Here is a 19199-nt window from a genome sequence, read left to right as displayed (position 1 = left end):
GCACACCGATGCGTTTCGAGCTGTATAGCTCTTTATCAAGGCTGTGTGCAGGAAAGGGTCAGTTCTCCTTTTAAAGCAGATCGTGATCGCGTCACCGGAAGTGGTTCTCCCATCACTTTGGCGATTGTGTCAAAAGTACATTTCAAAGGTTTCCTTCTTCTCTCCTAATGATTGTTGTGCTCCCCCACTTTGAGATCTGTGCATATCCAGAAGCTGCTCTGCGCGTGTGTAGATCTGGGGATGTGATGTCGCTCTCAGTGACCCAAATGTTGCAGCATGGTTGACATGCTACTAGCGGTTGGGGGCGGTGACAGGAAGCGTTCCTGAAAACAGGGGCCCCATTTTCTAGGTGTGCCAAAGCCAATGGCTGCGTCCTTGGATGCAGCTTCACTACCCCGGCAGCGTGATTTTTCTGACATCCTGAGTAACCTGACGGTTACTCATATGTCCCATTGTGGCCAGAGACCCCCGATCCACATGGGTACTGAGGCACTGTGCCATGGTGCCATCTTTAAATGGACCGTGCAGGTGCTGGGCACCAATTTCAAATGTTTTAAACCACGCAGGTGGTTAAATAAAAATTGATCTTGAAGAAGTGTTTGATCTGCCATGACCCGGAACTTCTCTGCCAGCCACAGCAATGATGTGCGTTAACTCCCGATGCGCCGCCCCGGGGTACATCGGTGTGACCAGATGACCTCGCCAAGCGTTCACAGATTACTTTGATCCCACTGGATCTTGGTGTCTAAGGGAATTCCCTCTTACCGTCAGTAACCGCCTGTTATTGATTTTGCCCACTGCGCTGTGGACGGGTAACCTGCTGCACCCACCAGGCTCCTTTAACAGTAATGTAAGGAGACATGAAACAAATTAATTAAAGAACACATTAAATAGAAAAGGGGACAGGCTGCACACATTAATAAACACCCTCTGGCTCTCCCTGTAACGAATTGCCTCTCCCCAGTGACCCACTGCCTCCCCTGTCACCCACTACCTCCCATTGCCTCTCCCAGTCACCCTCTGCCTTTGCCCCTGTTTCCTGTGACCCCGTCACCCACTGCTTCTCCATCACCCACTGGCACTCTCTGCCTATCTCTGCCCCCCCCACTGCCTCTGCCACTACCCCTTCACCCACTGCCTTCCGTGTCACCCTATGCCACTGTTTGCCATTCCCGTCATCCCAACTATGGGAGACAATGGAGTCACGTGCCGCCGGGCTGCAGCTCTGAAGGGGCACCTCCTCCATTGCCCACAATATATTCAACCCACTTAGGGCTGTAACTATGTACCCGGAGTGTACCGTCACTGCCGCCCAATACATGGCACCTCTTCCTGGCACCTGAGAAGCCACCATACACTAGTGGAGAGCTCCATGTCAGACCATCAGCTGCTGCCTTTGTCTATCTACAGCCTGTCTGCATGCGAATTGCTACATTACAGTGTCAGCGGCTGTGACGGGGGGGGAGGTACCAGATTATAACTTGTCTCCGGGCGTCTGGTATGAACTTACGCCACTTCATGCAACTCCCAGCATCCCTCTGTCTCTCTGCATCCCTCTGTCACCCTCTACAATTTCCTGCCTCCCACTGCCACTCTCTGCCTAACACGGTCACCATCTGCTCTCATTACCACCCACAAAGCCTTTACATGGGGTATAAACTTAACATTTGCATAAATAAACAAATACAGGGTTAAGGGCACTGAAATGAGTTTGTCCCTGCAATGTGTAAGAAATGAAGTGATTGAATTAAGAGGTCACTTCACTTCTGTTTTGTGCCTCTGCAGCGCTATTGTGCATACAGGGTCTGCTGACCACGCATGTTTGGCAGCCATTCTGCGGTAACTTGCTGGTGTCCTGTAATAATTTATTATTATCAGGCGGGATCCCAGGGCAAAACAGTTTGAGAAACCCTGCTCTAGAGCTGCAGCATGTGAAATAGAACACGATTATGCAATCAGCAGCAGGCAGGTAGGATTACAGATGTCTGGATCCTTACTGTAAGTGAAGCTTTTAGGTCAGCCAAACCGTATGCCAAAATTGCCAGATGTGTGGCCACAGCACTCTGTATTAAAATGCTCGGCATGTATCTTTTGAAATAAACAGAGCAGTGGTTTGTGCGTTGCAGTGTGCGTCCTTCCTTGTTTGTAAAGAATATGAACATTTTGGATTAAGGGAAAATTTGCTAAGTGCTCTAACCTAGTGTTCATTATATGTGTGATAATATAATGTTGCTCAAAATGTTTTTGACCAAGGCCCCAAGTGTATTATTCCAGTGCATTGGTATGTATCCTTAAATAGGTGGTTCAGAAACGGATTGATAATTATTTAATGATGTGACCACAGAAAAAGATTCTGTGGCTGCGATTGGTTTCTTAACCCACATGCTGTAAGGTACTGGAATAATATTTTCCCCTAGTAAGGCTATTTTGGGAGACACCCACAGGTGAACCATCCCACTTGTACCAACAACTGAATAAACACATAGCTGACAATGTTGTACTGTTAACTCTGCCAATGTAGATGAGAGTTTAATACTTTATTACGGGAAACGGCCATATAGCAATAGTGAGACCAATGCTGGGACCCCAGTTTCGTTATTGGTTAAACAAGATGAGTGCTCTTACATCCATAACATTAAATAAAAAATACTGTTTTTAATTTTTTTTTGTACATTAGTTTTTTATTTATTAATTTTCAAAATATACAGGAGTACAAAAAAAAGCGGAGGGGAAGGTAAATAAGTGGAAACCATTGGGGGAGGGATACAATAATCACAAGCAGACAAGATGCACACATGATCACATCCTTAAACACATTGAATGTAACTTGGGACTAATAAGTTTCAGTAATTAAACGGTCAGAGATAGGGCACATACTGTATACTCTACTGACATGCATGCAAACAAATGAGCTTATGGAGGTACATTTTTCTCTGGCCCTTCCATAACAGACATCAGAGGAAAGGAGCGAGTAGTAGAATACGTACACCTAGCACCTCTATTTTAAAGTCCGTTATTATTACAGATAACCATGGAGAGTGGGGAAGATGTTTGCATAGTTGGACAATAGCCACCATTGTGGCAAGAAGTATGTGGTTCAGAACGTACCTATGGTGTTGGGGAATGGTAGACAGAATAAATATAATACCTGTGTCAATGGGCAAACGACGCCTAAGGCAGTAAGGGCAAGATGTTGACGCCTAAGGCAGTAAGGGCAAGATGTTCTATTGCCCTCCAGAGAAACTGGATCATTGGTTAACTACAAAAAATGTGTCCAGAGTCTGGGAAGGAAATATTTTGTGCCACCTCTCCAGAGTTAAATACATTTAATGAACCAACTTAATGAACATCTGCACATAACTATTGAATTTAACATTTTAAAACCAATGAGGAGGTTACAAGTTACAACTTAAGATTTCAGGGTCCAATCCTAACCCTTTAAATGGGCAGAAAGTTTGTCAGAGAAGTGTTCAGAGAGCAAAAATCATACTAGAGAGTAATCCCACCTCTATGATTATAGGACATAAGTCAAGCAGTGAGGGACGGTAAAACACAGGGGGAGGATTGCAAATGGGGAAGAGAGTGAAAGCAGTGCCCGATTCAGAGACGGACAGAGCCGCACACCAGCGACTGTGCAATTCCGTCCATCTAAAATGTAAATGCAGAAGGACTCGTGTTAGACACCTCCTTGCTGCAACTGCGTGATCCCAGCGTTGCGACTTTTGTCCAGGAAAGATGTTTTGCCTCTTTCTGAGACCCGATTTTTGGTGGGAAAAATACGAGTTTGGCGGAAAAATCCAAGCTAATCCGAGCCTGCACATCTCTAACTGAAATCTGTGGAAGGTAGGGTAAATTGTACCTGAAGTTGAGTTAATGATATGAGGGAGCTATCATATAATAAAGTGAGCCTAATTGGACAAATTGATATTCAGAATCAGGAGCTATATAAAACTTCACTGTGAGAGGTTAGCAGAGAGCAGGGAGAAAGTGGCAAAAATCGCAGACACATTCAAACGTGCCAAATGAAGCCCCAGCCATACCCTGGTGGAAAGCTTGTGGTGGGAACCATAACATATTTGGAAGTGGATAGATACCATGCAATCCAAAATCCCAAATTACCCAGGGTTTGTGTAGTGAGGAAACATCCAATCCCAAGTAGGGAATGCCAGCCCACCTATGGTTTTAGGAAGCATCATATATTTTATTGTTTTTCCAAATCCACCTTGTAAGGATGGCAGAGAATTTATTGAACCATGAAATTGTGGCAGTCTGGAAATAGAAGACCTTCATAAATAAAGAAGGAACATAGGCCCAGATCCAGAGCCGGACACTCTGACAGAGCGCTCGCTCTGAATCAGGGCCGTCCTTCTCTTTTATACAGCGGCCTACAGGCCGCTCACATAGCTGTGGGTGACCACCCACAGCTATAGCGAGCGGCCAAAAAGATGGTCACGATGGTCAAGACCATCGCGACTATCGGGCTTGCGACGAAACCCTTGTGGTAGGGTCTCGTTGCAGCAAGCCCTGGAGTGCTTTCGGCTCCATCAGAGCCAAAGGCACTCCCGCTGACATCACTTGTGATGTCAGTGGGGCCGGCCCCAGACGGTAGGCGCTCCCATGGGAACGCCTTCGTCTGGGCAGCCACTCCCCCGGCACGCCCACCAAAGGGGGCGTGCTGTCACTCACCATCGACAACACACCCCCTTTGTAGCGAGACCCGGAGCAACGGCTTGCCCGTCGCTATCCGGGTCTCGCGCATGCGCACAACGGAGCCGCCTCCATCGTGCGCATGGGCACTGGGCCAACATCAACCCGCTTGCGAGCACTCACGAGCGGGTCTGAATTAGGCCCATAGTTTTAATGGTTACCAGTCTTCCCATCCAAGAAACTTCATAGTCCATCCAATACCTCATGAAGTATTCCAATTTGTGCAAAAGAAGGTGATAGTTACAATGTAACAGGACCTCTTTGGCTAGAATTAAGATGCCCAAATAACTCAAAGATGTAGATGTAGTTTGCCGCAAACAATTTATATATAGCCTAAAGTGTTAGCAACAAATTTGGTGGAATGTTAATGAGAAGAACTTCAGTTTTGGACTTATGTAGTGTATAATATTTGACAGTGGAATAAGAATCAGACTGATTGGCCGGTATCAGTGTCTTGGGCTAGGCAGCAAAGATCAGCATGTCATCTATGAATAGGCAGAGTTTATGATGTGATCTTTAAATTAAAGGGCCTGTGATTATTCAAAATGGCTACGTCAAAGATGTGTGGGGAAAGTGGGCAGCCATGCCTGGTTTCGCTGTCAATTGGAAAGAGAAGAGTTGGTTGAGAGGAAGCCATTTCCAAACACTCTAGCTGTAGTGGAGGAATACAAAACAATAATGGCACAGAGGAGTGTCTACAGGGGTTGTTATTATGGTGAAATCCTCCAAAGCTTGTTCAGCCTCCAAGGTAGAAAAAAAAAAAAAAAAAAAAGTTACCTGACCTCCAGTGCCTGACTGATGGCCACATTAGACCAATAAAGAAGGCGGCATGGTTAGCACAAGACATAGAAACAGTCCCCTGAGTTGGGAGCTAAACAAAAAAGATCAAGTACTTTGCACCTTGGCTAAATCATGCTGCACTGCTGTTGGTGGAGACTTAAAATGTGTAAAGAGATTTAGATTTGAGAGGATCTTTGCCAAACTGAAATATAAATTGCAATGTAAAAATGAAGCTGTCTAGCATCTGTGGGCTACATGTAACAGCAGCCAGTATTTAACCTGTATGCAAATACATCTATCCTCTGTGCGCATCTATCCTCTGTGCGCTACAAGTCATGTTACACAACGTGTGAGCGCTATGTCTCTAGGTAGCTGCAAGCGTATTTTCGTGCTACTTTTCACCTTCAAATGCGTCTTATTCACACAGCTATGTGCGGCACGCTTAGATCTGTGTGACTGTGGGTGTATCTGCATGCGAATGCTACGTCAGTGTCAGTGGCTGCGACACTAACGTAGCGTTTCACATGCAGATACACCCGCAGTAACACAGAATATAGGCATGCCGCAAATCTTTTTAATTAGCACAAGCTGCTTGTATTATTCGCATCGCTGAGCTAATAAGATGCATTTGAAGGTAAAAAGTCGATGGAAAAAAACGCTCAGCGCTGCAGAGTCTCGCCATGGCATGGCGCGACTAGAAGTGCTGTATAACGCACAATGAGACTAGGATGTATGTGGACACATCTGTAATTAAATATATTTGCACCCCTTGTATTGCAACATGGTTTGTCATGGTGCAGAGTTACTTGCTCCCAACTCAGAGGGAGAATCACCATCGAGAGGAGTTGCTGCAAAGTCCACTTATAAGATCAGGCTAAATTATTCTGAGAATATGCTTTGTTCATCGTGTGACAGGCGAGTGCATACTTCCTGCTTGCATTCAGCCCACACAGAGCATGAAGGAGCTTCAGTGATCGTGCTGAAAGACAAAATATGTGGGTCCCAGGGACCCTCCACTTTAAAAATTGGGGTCCTATCTTACCATTTCTGGGTCCCATCATAATTTATGCTTTAGAGCTCCCCATATGCCACCACACATGCCCACATGCCCCTAAAATGCCCATCTGATACCCCCAACAGCATCAGGTATATCCACATGCCCCTTAAATGCATGTTTAATGCCTCCATGATCTTACAGGTGATATGACTTGTCTGTACATAAAACCCATAGTGAATAAGTAGGATTACCATAACATCCCTTAAACTGGAAAACTCATGGATTACACTGGTTCTGTGGCTCATTAAAACCAGGTGAAATCCAGGCTTGAAGTCAGTCAGCCACTGTGTAATTAATTCATGAGTGTCCCGTTTTAAAAGGGATAGTATGGTTAGCCTATGAATAATGCTTTAGGCATATTTATCGAAGGATATATGTGGTATATCCTAGAACGTAACCATTTTCTGAGGTGATATATAAATATTAAAAACTACCGGGATGTAGATACAATGCCCTAGTCATCTTGTTAGGGCAGGCAGGGGGCGCCTTTGATAAAGGGATACTCCGCGCAGCTTAGGCGTGCGAGCAAAAAAGGGGTGTGGTCCTTTAGAAAACTGGGACGTGTCCTTGAGATGCGTCCCCTTTTCATCACTGTAGGGGGCGTGCCCAGCTTGCCCTCAAGCTCTCCCTGCAGTGTGAATACATTCCATGCCATGCTGGTCACTGCGGCCCACGACTGGGGTGGCTGTTTTAGCTTTTCACTGTATAGTAGGCCTTATTCACGTTATGTCACACAGTAGTGCCCCTTATAACACATTTATGCCATGCAGTAATGCCCTTTACACATTATTCCACACAGTAATGCCCGGTCTTTACACATTATGCCATGCAGTAATACCCCTAACAAATGATGCCACACAGTCATGCCCGACCTTTGCACATTAATGCCCTTTACACATTATGCCTCACAGCAGTGCCCGGCCTTTACAGATTATGCCACGCAGTAATGCCCTTTACACATTATGCCACACAATAATGCCTGGTCTTTACACATTATGCCACACAGTAATGCCCATTACAAATTATGCGACACAGCCATACTCGGCCTTTACACATCATGCCACGCAGTAATGCCCCTTATATATTATGCATCCCCCCTCCCGAGCAGCCTCTTACCTAACTGTGTCCCGCTAGCAGACCTCATCTGCTACCTGGCCCCCCACACTCGAATCAACAGACAGCCGCACCAGCCCACGGCACTCAGTGCAACCCTTGAAAATAGTGCTGCTGTTATACAAATCTGGCGCCGCGCACAAGCCAATCGGAGCTCACGGACCAGCAGCCACTGCTGATAGAGCTCGCGGACCGGCAGCCAAACTGGCTCACAACCGGCACCTATTTGATTGACAGTGGTGCTTTTAGCAATGTGTGCAGGGCGGCTGGGCCGTGTCACCAAAGACACGCTGTGCTGCGCCCATTTCCTGACAGCCTGACAGGGATTGGCAGCGGCACAATGTGTCCCCGGGGACCCAGCTCTTTTATAAAAGGGAGTCCCCAGTCCTTAATACCGGGTAAAAAACGCTAATTGTGATCACTGAGGTTCCATTATGGTCTGGGGAAGTTTCAGTGGTGGTGCGATTGGTGACTGTAAAAATCGAAGGAACCATGGATTCTAAACGCTACTACAACATCCTGGTGCAATATGCCACCCCTTCCAGGCACCCTCCTTATTGGTCATAGTTTCATACTACAGCAAGATAATGACCAAAAACATACATCCAGTCTTTGCTAAAAGTATGTTTAGGCAAAACAATGACAATGTGAGGTTCTGAAATTGTTGTGGACCCGGGGTGGTGATAGGAGCAGACACAGAAGCAGACTTAAATGAAAAAGTGGAGTTTTTAATAAGGGACTTAGAAGTCTCCTCATCTATAGGAGGATGGGGTAGACAGGTAAGCAAGGGAGACGTAAATGACCTTTGCCGGTCAGTTCTGTGCTTTTCAGCTTGACATTCTCTGAAGCGTAGGTCAATTTTGTTGCAGAGTGAGATCATATCATTTCATTTGGTAGAAAGCTCACAGGTAATCAGATCATCTTTTAATCGGTCGGACAGACCATGGCAAAAGGCTGAGGTGAGGGCCTCCTCATTCCACTTAAGCTCTGATGCCAAAATTTTAAACTGTACGACATATTGGCTGACAGGACGGGTTCCTTGTCTCAGGGTCATGATGCTGGACGATGCGGACACTGTGCGTCCAGGTTCATCGAAAATCTTCCTGAATGAAGATACAAAGTCTGTATAATTATCCAGCAGCGAGTCTGAACACTCCCAGAGTGGGGAGGCCCAATCCAGAGCCTAGCCGGTCAGCAAGGATACGATGTATGCCACTTTGGTTCTAGCGGTGGGGAAGTTATCAGGCAGTAATGTAAAGTGTATATTACACTGATTTAAAAAAACACGACAGAGCTTAGGATTGCCGTCAAATTTGCTTGGCATGGGTAGATGTAGACGAGGGGATACCCTGGTCCCTGTATTACCAGGCACAGGAGAAGGTGAAGTTGCTGATACCCCAGGGGTGATTAACAAGGTTTGCAGAGTATCTTGGTGTTTAGACATCTCCTGTAGGAACTGGGCCATTTGATGTTGCATAGCTTCCAGGTTTTCTAAACGACCAGCAATACAATTAAATAAATCCACTCCAGACTCCTGTTCCATGGCCGGATCCATGGGGCCAGTGCAAACTGTGAGGTTCTGTTGTGGACCCGGGGTCATGATAGGAGCAGACACAGAAGCCGACTTAAATGAAAAAGTGGAGTTTTTAATAAGTGACTTAGAAGACATGGGAATGGCAAATAAAAAGTCCAGGTATAGCATTAAAGTGCACTTGATAACTGTAGTGGGGGTTAATGGGAAATGTCCAGATAGTGACAGGCAGGAACAGTTCAGTAAATAATATGGTGAGCTGTAACAGAGTGCAGGTATGATGAGCTGTAACAAATGCAGGCTGAGGTAATGAAGTCCAGCTGGGAGTGAAGGGAGGCAAGGTGCAGGTTCAGGTACTCAGGCAGGTGAAAAGGTATGTGTAGGGTGCAGGGTAAATCCAGCAAGTTGGAGCAGGCAAGGTTCAGGCTAGTAGCGTAACAGACAGGGAGGCGGTAAGGCACAGGTACTCTCTCTCTCAGCCGCAGGTGAGAAACACGTTGCACTGGCAAAGGAAGGAAGGCTCTGGACCTTCCTAAATACTCAGTGCCACGCTGTTACTGGCTGGAATGAGCACATGACCTACCAGGATTGGACAGCCGGAATCACATGGCCGCAGGCAAGATGGCGGCACCCATGCCAATGGAACAGAAACACCGCCAGAACTCACCAGGCCTAGTGACAATGTGCCTGCACAGAACCAGCCAATGCCCCTCGCCAAACACCAGCACCGCTGCCAGAGACCCCCCGCCATAACGACCTCACAGGTAATACCAGGTGACTACCATGCCGAGAAACCCTGGCCATGACAGACAACAGGTATTGAAGAACATAGTTTGTCAACCCCAGAGTTCTGAATGCAATCCAACTGTACTGTAAAATTTAAGGAAATCAAAAAACTCAATTTATTTGTAAACAATATGTGTAAGTGCAAAACATGTTGATTTGACAAAATAAATATATATTCATCACAAACTAGCTTATTTTGTTTTGTAGTGTAATACAAAACCCTTCCAAACATTATGGACTGCAATACTGACCTTGCCAGATCTTCAGACTTTATTGTACAGCCATACAGTACACAGCAGATGGAACCCATTCACCAACCTCACAACCAGCTACTCGGCGTGTGGCTAGCGATGTGTTGCAAATGGAGTTCCCAGGGACACTGGTGTAATGCACCTGCTGCACCACTGGTAGTTCTGCCCTTGATTGAGGGTATGAAGCATACTGCTACAGAGGCACTTTGGTTGTATGCCCTCATGCATTATTATATTACCTATAATAGTCATCACCAAGTGTACTATGTTCCCTTTACATCAGTTATAAGTGTGTAAGGCATGTAATGTGTCAGATTTTACTTTGATATATCTTTTTATAACACCTTAATCATATTAAATGCACTGCTGCATGTAGTATGCTAGCATTTTGATAAGGCTGTATATGCCGCTAATTATACATAGAAAGCAAATCTAAATCATACATTAAAGGCTTGATATAGGATACAGCATCATGGTCGGCTGGGTTTGCCATTTGCTATACATAGGATAGTACTGGTACATGTAGATGCTATGGCGAACGGGTTTGATAGGAAAAACTGGTATGCTTCCCTACTCTGTGTACCAGCAGGTCTTGCTGTCTGAGCATATATATTACAATCTGTGTTATGTAAACTGTGGGCACTATTGTTTGACATAATATGTACTGTGGGCATTACTGTCTGGTAGAGTATAAAAGGGTCAGTGCTCTTTGGCATACAGTAATATGAAGTATGGGCACTACTGTTTGGCATAATGTCAATTTTGTAGACTACTGTTCGGCATAATATGAATGGGGGCAGTACTTTTTGATATACTATGAACTGTGGCCACTACTATGTATCATAATGTGAATTGTGGCTTTACTGTTTGGAGGGACCCAGGCCAGCATTGGATGCAGATGAAGACCCTCCTCAATGCTGCCATATTGCACTTTTCAAGTGGAAACGGCCACACTAATGAGCTTGGGTAAGAAAACCTCTATAGCAACAGAACTCTAAAGATGCATCAGGGATTCTGTCAGTTGGAACTGGGACCACCCATTACCAAATGTCTAGTTTTGCCTATGCATTGTAGCGTAAGCAAGCAAGCAACATTTGTAACCCAACATGTACAGATGTGTCCTTACATATCTTTGCTTTAGTCGCGCTAAAGAGCTCCCCTTGGCGCTCCAGTGAGGCTCTGCTAGCGCTGGGCATTTTTTTTTTTTTTTAAATGTGTCTAAGTTGTAATGCGATGCGACTAGCACGCAGCAGCAGAGCATGCGGATTAATTTGATGTGTGAAACTTGTATATCTGTGTACGACTGAGTCTCTGAATCTGTATACGAAGTGATAAAATATAGCGCCGCAGCTTTTTTCATTCCAAGTTCCGATGTGCTTCATATACAGACTCAGGAGCACTGAGATATGCAAGTGTCACATATAAAGTTAATCAGCACAGTCTGCTGGTCTGTCTTAGTCACATCTCATTGCAACTTAGACGCATTTTCGCAAAAAAAGATGACAGACGTTAGCAGAGTTGCACGCGACCTGACGGCACACTCTCGCCAGGCAAGTTGCGCTGCATGGCGTTTTGAGGCTAGATGTACGAATACACATCTGTAAGGTCATCGTCAATAGCTGCTTAACCATCCAATTCCAAAGGACTACAAATAAATGAGTCCACTGCTGCCAAGTAGACCACACTATGAATACATTCAAACATGAGTCCTAGGGGGAAAAGGGTACACTAGTCTTGTTAACAAAGGATGGGGCAGCTGCAGGAGGTTGTAACAGAACAGTGTGTTTAGCTCAGACACTAATGTGAATGGGTGCAGCAGTGAAGATGCAGGAGAAAGAGCTAGGACTTAATCACACCAGATCTTCTCAAGACAGGAGGATTGAGAGAAGACTTTAAGGCACTGCTCTTTTCACCAGGAACGCTCCAGTAAGAGAAAAGAGGATCCTACCTACCTCATTTCCCAAAGTGAGTGTTTTCATCCAGGATACAGCTGCTCAACTTGTGATGAGGGTTAATTTGTGTGGAACTCGAATCCTGCAGCCACTGGGCCCGATTACAGGTGGTGGTCACCCTCAAAGTTACCCATGGTTTCTGGCTGTTCTGCAGGCATCTGCGGATCACCATGGGCAAGTCCATACTGTTGGTTGGGGATGTGATAAGGCCTAAAGGACACCTCAAAGTATGTCGGGGCAGATGTTGGTTCCACTATAGCCCATATTAAGGTTGCAAGCAGTGTGGGAGTTGCACCGATCACTGACATGTTGGAGTTGAGCCCAGACTGGAGTTGCATGGATGGAAGGTGGGTGAAGTCTCTCAAAATGGCAAATAGAGAAATTAGACTGCAGAGCGGCATATCTGTCTCATGGCATCCAGGCCAGGCACCCAATAAAAAATATATGAAAAAATAAAATTAAAATAAAGTGTGGCCATATCTGGAAATATTATAACAAGCCCCAGTGCTAGTCAGTCGCTACAACAGTGAAACCACAAGCATGGATCCACCTGTATTAATGAATTACCAGCTCCCAGGCTGGGCAGCGCAGGGAAGGAAGAGTTTTAAGACACATTCCTCAACATGCTGTGTTAAAGAGAGGGCCAATTATTAGGTATAAACTACAGTTTAATTAGCCGTTTTTCAAAACCATTATGTACGTTTTTCAAAACCATTATGTACAAACCCCGAAGCTAATGAATGCAACTGAACTGACAGTTCTAGAGGAATATTTTTAAAAAAAGTTTATTTAAATAAGAACAACCTAGAAATGTCATTATGTGACACCGTTTCCGGTTTGATTAATGTTGCAGAAAAGTTGATGTGCAAAATATAATAGGTGGCTCATTGTGAATTAACTGTTGTTCCAGTGAGATTCCTCGAAAGCCTTAAGGTGCATACACACACAACAATTTTTTTAACGATTATCGATAACTATATTGTTTATCATTCAATCGTTTAAAAAATCATTCACTTTCTGAGTTAAAACAATGCATGCGCATTCACGTTTGTAGTTCAGTCAGACTAACCAACTCAATGATTTTCAGTAAGGGAATATACAATATTTAATCGTTTACTAAATCGTTGTGTGTATGCAGCTATAGTAATTAAAATGCAGCACTGTATATGCTTCACAAATGAACAAGATGTTCTTAGTCATTAGTGCTGATGGCTGCGAAGAATAACAACACAGGAAGTGGTAGCCCAGTGCAGCAACCACAAATGGCTGCAAGTTAGAACAGTGGCGGCATTACTGTTTGCTTTCAATCAAGCGTCTAAAAGTTTAATCTAAATAGAATCTATCATAATAATAAATGGAGGCATTTTTAACAGTTCACAAAACAGGAAAACATTGTTCTCAGGCAGGGCCAAAACTAGGATTTTTGTCAACAGGGGCAAGACAGTAATTTGGCACCACCCCTGGTAATTCCCTCTGCAGCAGTGCCCCTATAGTAATGCCCCCTGAGGTAATGCCCCTGAAGTAGTGCCCATATAGTAATGCCCTTGTAGTAGTGCCCATATGATAATGCCCCCATAGTAATGCCCCCATAGCAATGCCCCTGTAGTAGTGCCCATATTGTAATGCCCATATGTTAATACCCCATAGTAATGCCCCTGTAGTAGTGCCCATATGTTAATACCCCCATATTAATGCCCCTGTAGTGCCCATGCTCCCATATTAATGCCCCTGTAGTGCCCATGCTTTCATAGTAATGCCCCTGTAGTGCCCATGCTCTCATAGTAATGCCCCTGTAGTGCCCATGCCCCCATAGTAATATCCCTGTAGTGCCCTTACAGTAATGCCCCTGTAGTGCTCATACCCCCACAGTAATGCCCCTGTGGTAATGCCCCTGTAGTGCTCATGCCCCATTAGTAATGCCCATTATTGCCCATGCCCCCATAGTAATGCCCCTGTAGTGCAGCTTATTAAAAAAAAAATACTTACCTTGAACCCTGCTCCTGCATCCAGCGTCGCGTCCGGTCTGTCGGCTGCTCCTCGGAACTATGGGGGAGACATCATGACATCTCCCCCATAGTGCCCATGGGGAGAGCCGGAAGCTGGAGTTAGGGAGAGAACTCCAGCCTCCGGCTCCACCGCGTCGCTGCAGAGAAGGAGCCGGGTGCCCGCTGGTAATAAATATTACCAGCGGGCGCCCGGCTTGGAGCCTCTCTGCAGCGCCGGGCTGGAGGTCACTGGCACCCGGTGAATGTGCACCTCCAGCCCCCCCCTAGTTGCGGCCCTGTCTCAGGACATTGCAGTATATGAGGAGCTGCATGCATGAAAGTTATACAGGACTTTCACAGATGTGACATGTAAATATATATGCATGATATATATATAATTAATGAGTAACATAAGGGAAGACAGGGTCAGTTAATACCCATAGACTCTGACACCTTGTGACATCTCACTGATGACACATACTGTCAGGGAGATGTATCAAGCATTTGGAGAGAAATAAACTTGAGTGAGTAAAGTCAGCTTCTGTCATTCTTCTAGCACAGACTGTAAAATGTAAAATGACAGAAGCTGATTGGCTATAGCTAGAACGGTATTTGATCTCCATACAAAGCTACGGCAAGACAGAGATAAGTTAGAATCAGTAATTGAGTTAGAAACCAAATATCAGTATTTAGGGCAGGGGTGGGCAATAAGAGCATTCCACCACCCCACCCCCCCCCCACAGCTGGAGGGATGCCTATTGCCCACCCCTGATTTAGGGGCAGGCTGGGACAGGTTATTATAGAATACATTTCTGATTTTCAAATTGTGTGCTGGCTGCCATTTTTTGTTTGGAAGGACTATATTGAAAGATTATTGCCCAGTACCGATCATTTATTCTAATGTATAGAACGTGCAATTTATTCAGTATTGTGATAGATACGGGTTGGGTATGAGATCCCGGCGGTTGGAATACAAACAGCGGCATCCCGACGCCTACAGGTAAGTACCCTAATCATTCTTTCCAGCAGCCTAAACCTAATCCACCTTTCCCGCAGGCCAACCCTAACCCTCCCCCCTGCAGCCTAACCCTAAAACTCCCCCTAGTGCCTACTCCTAACCTAGGGGAAAGCAATAGGCGCCCCCCCCAGCTGTTGTAGAACTACATATCCCAGTATGCCCTGCCACAGTTTTGCTATTTGACCTTGCTAAAACTGTTGCAAGACATGCTGGCATGTCTAATTCATCAACAGCTGTAGGGCCATTATTGCCCATCCCTGTGGGCCTAAACCCTACCCGAACCCTAACCCCAAGCCTAATACTTATCGTCGGGATGTCAGCAGCCAGGATTCTGACTACTGTCCATATTCTGGCGCCAGGTTTCTGACCGCCGGTATCCTCACCACCGGAATGGCGACTACCGATAGATACATACATTTATATTATTTATTAGGGTTTGGCATGTTTTGTTAATGATCACAATTTTGAAAATCATTATCTAGACACCATAATGTGGTCAGGTACCACATGTCCACAGACAAAATGTCGACATGTTTAGAATGTCAGCAACCACAATGTTGACTTGCAAAATTTTCGACATGTTTAAAATGCCAACAGCCAATATGTCAACAGTTACACATGGTCAACACCTAATTCAGCAACGCATTAAGAGAGGAGGGAGCCCGTGTGCATTCCCTGTCCGGGGCTCCCTCCTCTCTCCCCGGCGGCCTACAGAAGCAGTAGACTCTGGGCACTAATCTACTGCGCATGTCACCGGGAAAAAGACGCGGCCGCCATTTTCACTGCGATTTCCCCACTGCGCATGCGCAAAACACACTGGAAAAATGGCAACGACATTTTCCAGGCGTTTCATGCAGGGCTGCGACAGCCGACGCGGGACTTTGGAGAGGCAAGTATTACAAAATATAGGTGCACCCTGCACCCATTATAGATACAGCCTTGACCTAATTTTAACCCTAACTTCAACCCTTAAATTTCTATTGTCGACTGTTTGACTGCGTCGACATTTAACTGTGATGAAATTTCACGTGTTTACATTTCAGGTATATCAACATTTTGACCATATCGACACTATGATGTTCAACATTATGGTGTTGAGCTATTGACGTACTAACTACATTTCATTTTTTGGAGTCGTCGGCATACATTTAGGGGGTCAATTAATTTAGACTCGCCGCAATTTACACTCACGTTTTTGTCATGTCCATGTATTTGTTGCTTGAGAAATAACTTACTGTTAATGAGTCACTATGGTTCAGTACAAAAATGTTTGTGAATGAGCTTGAGGGCGCAATTCAATCGTTTGCAGCCACCTACGCGCCTGACTGAGCTATTCAATTGTTGCTCCTGTCGGGCGTGATCAGCTGCCACCACCGGCATCTCAGCTCGCACCCAAAAGTGCCAAACGGCGCTTTTCGCGATCGCGTCCAGCACTTAGGTCGGGTGTAGCCATTTTACGCGGATAAACCCGCCCTCATTGGACGTGATCAGCGCGATATCTTCTGTTACTTTAGAAAGGAGATCGGGCGCAAGAAAACAATTGAATTGCGCCCTAAGTCTTTTAAGATAAATTTCCCATTAGCGGAACACACTCTTCATTAATGTTAATATATAATGGTACTTAAGGGTCACAACATTGGTATATCATAGTCGTCCAGGTACTCTTTGGCAAATCTGAAGTTTCTGCTACATATTTAAAAAATAAAGTCACTTCATACTAAGCCATAGATACAGTAGAACACACACTGAATTAGCCTTTATATCATCTACAATTATTCATCAATTCTGCTATTCCATTTCTCAATTCTGCTGTCCCCCCCCCTCAATAACTATGATGAAATAAAGCAACAGTCATCAGGGTTCTCTGGGCTTTGCACATGTATAGTCTTTTTTGAGACAATTATTATTATTTTTTATTTCATATGTGTTTTTAGACCTAGCCTGCATATGTGAAACACAGAATTAGTTTGTCCCTGTATAAGCAGCCTTAATAGCACATATAGGAAACTTGCTGTGGTGGCAGAGATCAGATGGGACTGTTATGCAGCCTGTTTCTTCCTGTCTGCAGCCTGGAACGTGCTTATTACCCAATGCAACTAAAGAAGCACATACATAGCAAGCAGCACATTAACCTCCTCACTGCTGGAAGCTGTACCATCACTGCTCTGCCTCCGACTGTCCCACTTCTGTCTATACCAGTACAGAACATTAAGGGGTTACAAATGAATAAGCTCACCATACACCATGGCCCCTCCAGTTTCGTGAAGAAACCTAAAGCGACGGTTCTTGAACAGCCAGATAGTCAGGATTGTTAGGATGAGTAAAAAGTTGAAGCCCAGCAGCTGCAGAGCTCCCTGATGCTGGAATAGGTCCAGGGTCTTTGAGGATCTCGGTGTCTTGTCTCCCCCCATGTTAAGAAACGGTGCAGTTCCTGCAAAGGCTGTGTGGCTACTTTCATTACAATTGTAACTTATGTGTCAGTAACCAGGTCTGACATAACGGCACCCTAGGAGGGGCTATCAGCAGCTTGCAGCTGGGAAGCTCCTACGACGCGGTGCATGCTGGGAATTGTAGTTCCTAAGGGGGTACCATCATGCAGGCTCTATAGCATATCTGGCAGACCCGAAACTACAACACCCAGAGTGGCTGCTGCTGCTCATCTATCAGAAGTCGTGTAGAGACAGTGCCTAGGTGATGGTTACCTGGCAAGCCCTACCCTGCTGTAGTTATGTAATCGGGCCAGCAATGTCAGCCACTGTACTGTCTTTTGATGCAGATGAAACTACTGATGTTTTCACAGAGGTTTTAATTATAAACAAATGAGGCTGCCAACACCTTAACATACTTTATTTATTTATTTGTCTATTTTATTTATTTATTTTTAATGACAGTTGTAGAAATAATTATTGAGGACCAGCAGTTTTACTAGCACGTCATTTATTTAGTACAATAAGTGCAATTAACAAAAACAAATGAAAGTTGGAACAGCTGCAGGACTAGGGAGTTTAGTACATGGAATTACAATTGATAAGGTTCCCAGTGTTAATTTCTCTTACTCATTATGTAGATTATTTTACCTACACTTTATTTGTGTATTTATTATATTCTTTTAAGTTTTGAAGCTCTGACAAGGAAGAAAAGACGACTATAAATGACCACAATTTATCAGCAAATCCAGAATTTGTAGTGTACAGACTTCATAATGCTGTAGAGCAGGGGCGGGCAGACTTTTGGCTAAAGCAGAGGGTCCCAAATGCGGTCCTCAAGGCACCCCAACAGTTCAGATGTTATGCTGGGTATATATTTAACGACGTGTACCCAGCCGACCCACGATGCGATGAACAACATAACGTGTGGTCGTTTGACACTGCACAATGTGGTAACTGACTGCATGATATGTGGTTCAACAGTCGCATCTAGTAGCATGGGGTCGTTCATCAAATTAACAGGTGGAGCATGCATGCAGCTTAATCTGTCGATGCGATGAACAACTCCGCGGGAGCGCGCAGGGTCGTCCACAGTGGGTACACATTTGCCGATGTGGACGTTATGTCGGCCACTTCCGACCGATGAAGCAACATATCATCTAATATGTACCCACCTTTAGAGATATCCATGGTGGAGCACAGGTGGTTAAATCAAATTGACTGAGGCACTAATTAAATCTCCTGTGCCCAAATATGGATATCCTTAAAACCTGGACTGTAAGGGTGCCTTGAGGACAAAGTTTGGGATCATCTGGTCTAAAGGCTTAAACTCTTTTGTGATCTACCATAGAGGGACATCTCTGTGCACAGCAGGAGCTCACCAGCAAAAGGGGGCATGGCCCAGGGGCAGATTGGGCCACTGGGAAGCTGGGACAGTTCCCACTGTGCCAGACACCCAGCCACCTCTCCAACCCCCCCATCCCCTCCCCCTCTTTCTGCCGCGTGGGCCGATTCACAACTGCTGCTATCAGGCAGCCTTCAAAGTTTCTGCGCATGAACAGAAGCACATTGCCAGGCAGGGCGGAATAACCG

At 45.2% G+C, this 19199-nt stretch overlaps 1 protein-coding gene across 1 annotated transcript in view; it reads right to left on the bottom strand.

Annotated features, from left to right (window-relative positions):
- SLC9A9 (solute carrier family 9 member A9) overlaps positions 1 to 17627 on the bottom strand; it is a 1019060-nt gene extending 1001433 nt beyond the window's left edge. The window contains exon 1 of the mRNA XM_088446257.1: positions 17417 to 17627. Coding sequence (XP_088302383.1) covers positions 17417 to 17591 — 175 coding nt within the window. The 5' untranslated portion in view covers positions 17592 to 17627. The remainder of the gene's footprint in view (positions 1 to 17416) is intronic.
- Between the last annotated feature and the right edge of the window lie 1572 nt (positions 17628 to 19199).

The sequence above is a fragment of the Taudactylus pleione genome, unplaced genomic scaffold (genome assembly GCF_031769625.1).
Source record: "Taudactylus pleione unplaced genomic scaffold, aTauple2 ptg000395l, whole genome shotgun sequence".
NCBI lineage: Eukaryota > Metazoa > Chordata > Amphibia > Anura > Myobatrachidae > Taudactylus > Taudactylus pleione.
The sequence above is the reverse complement of the archived record's forward strand: the minus strand, read 5'-3'. Positions and strand labels throughout refer to the sequence as shown.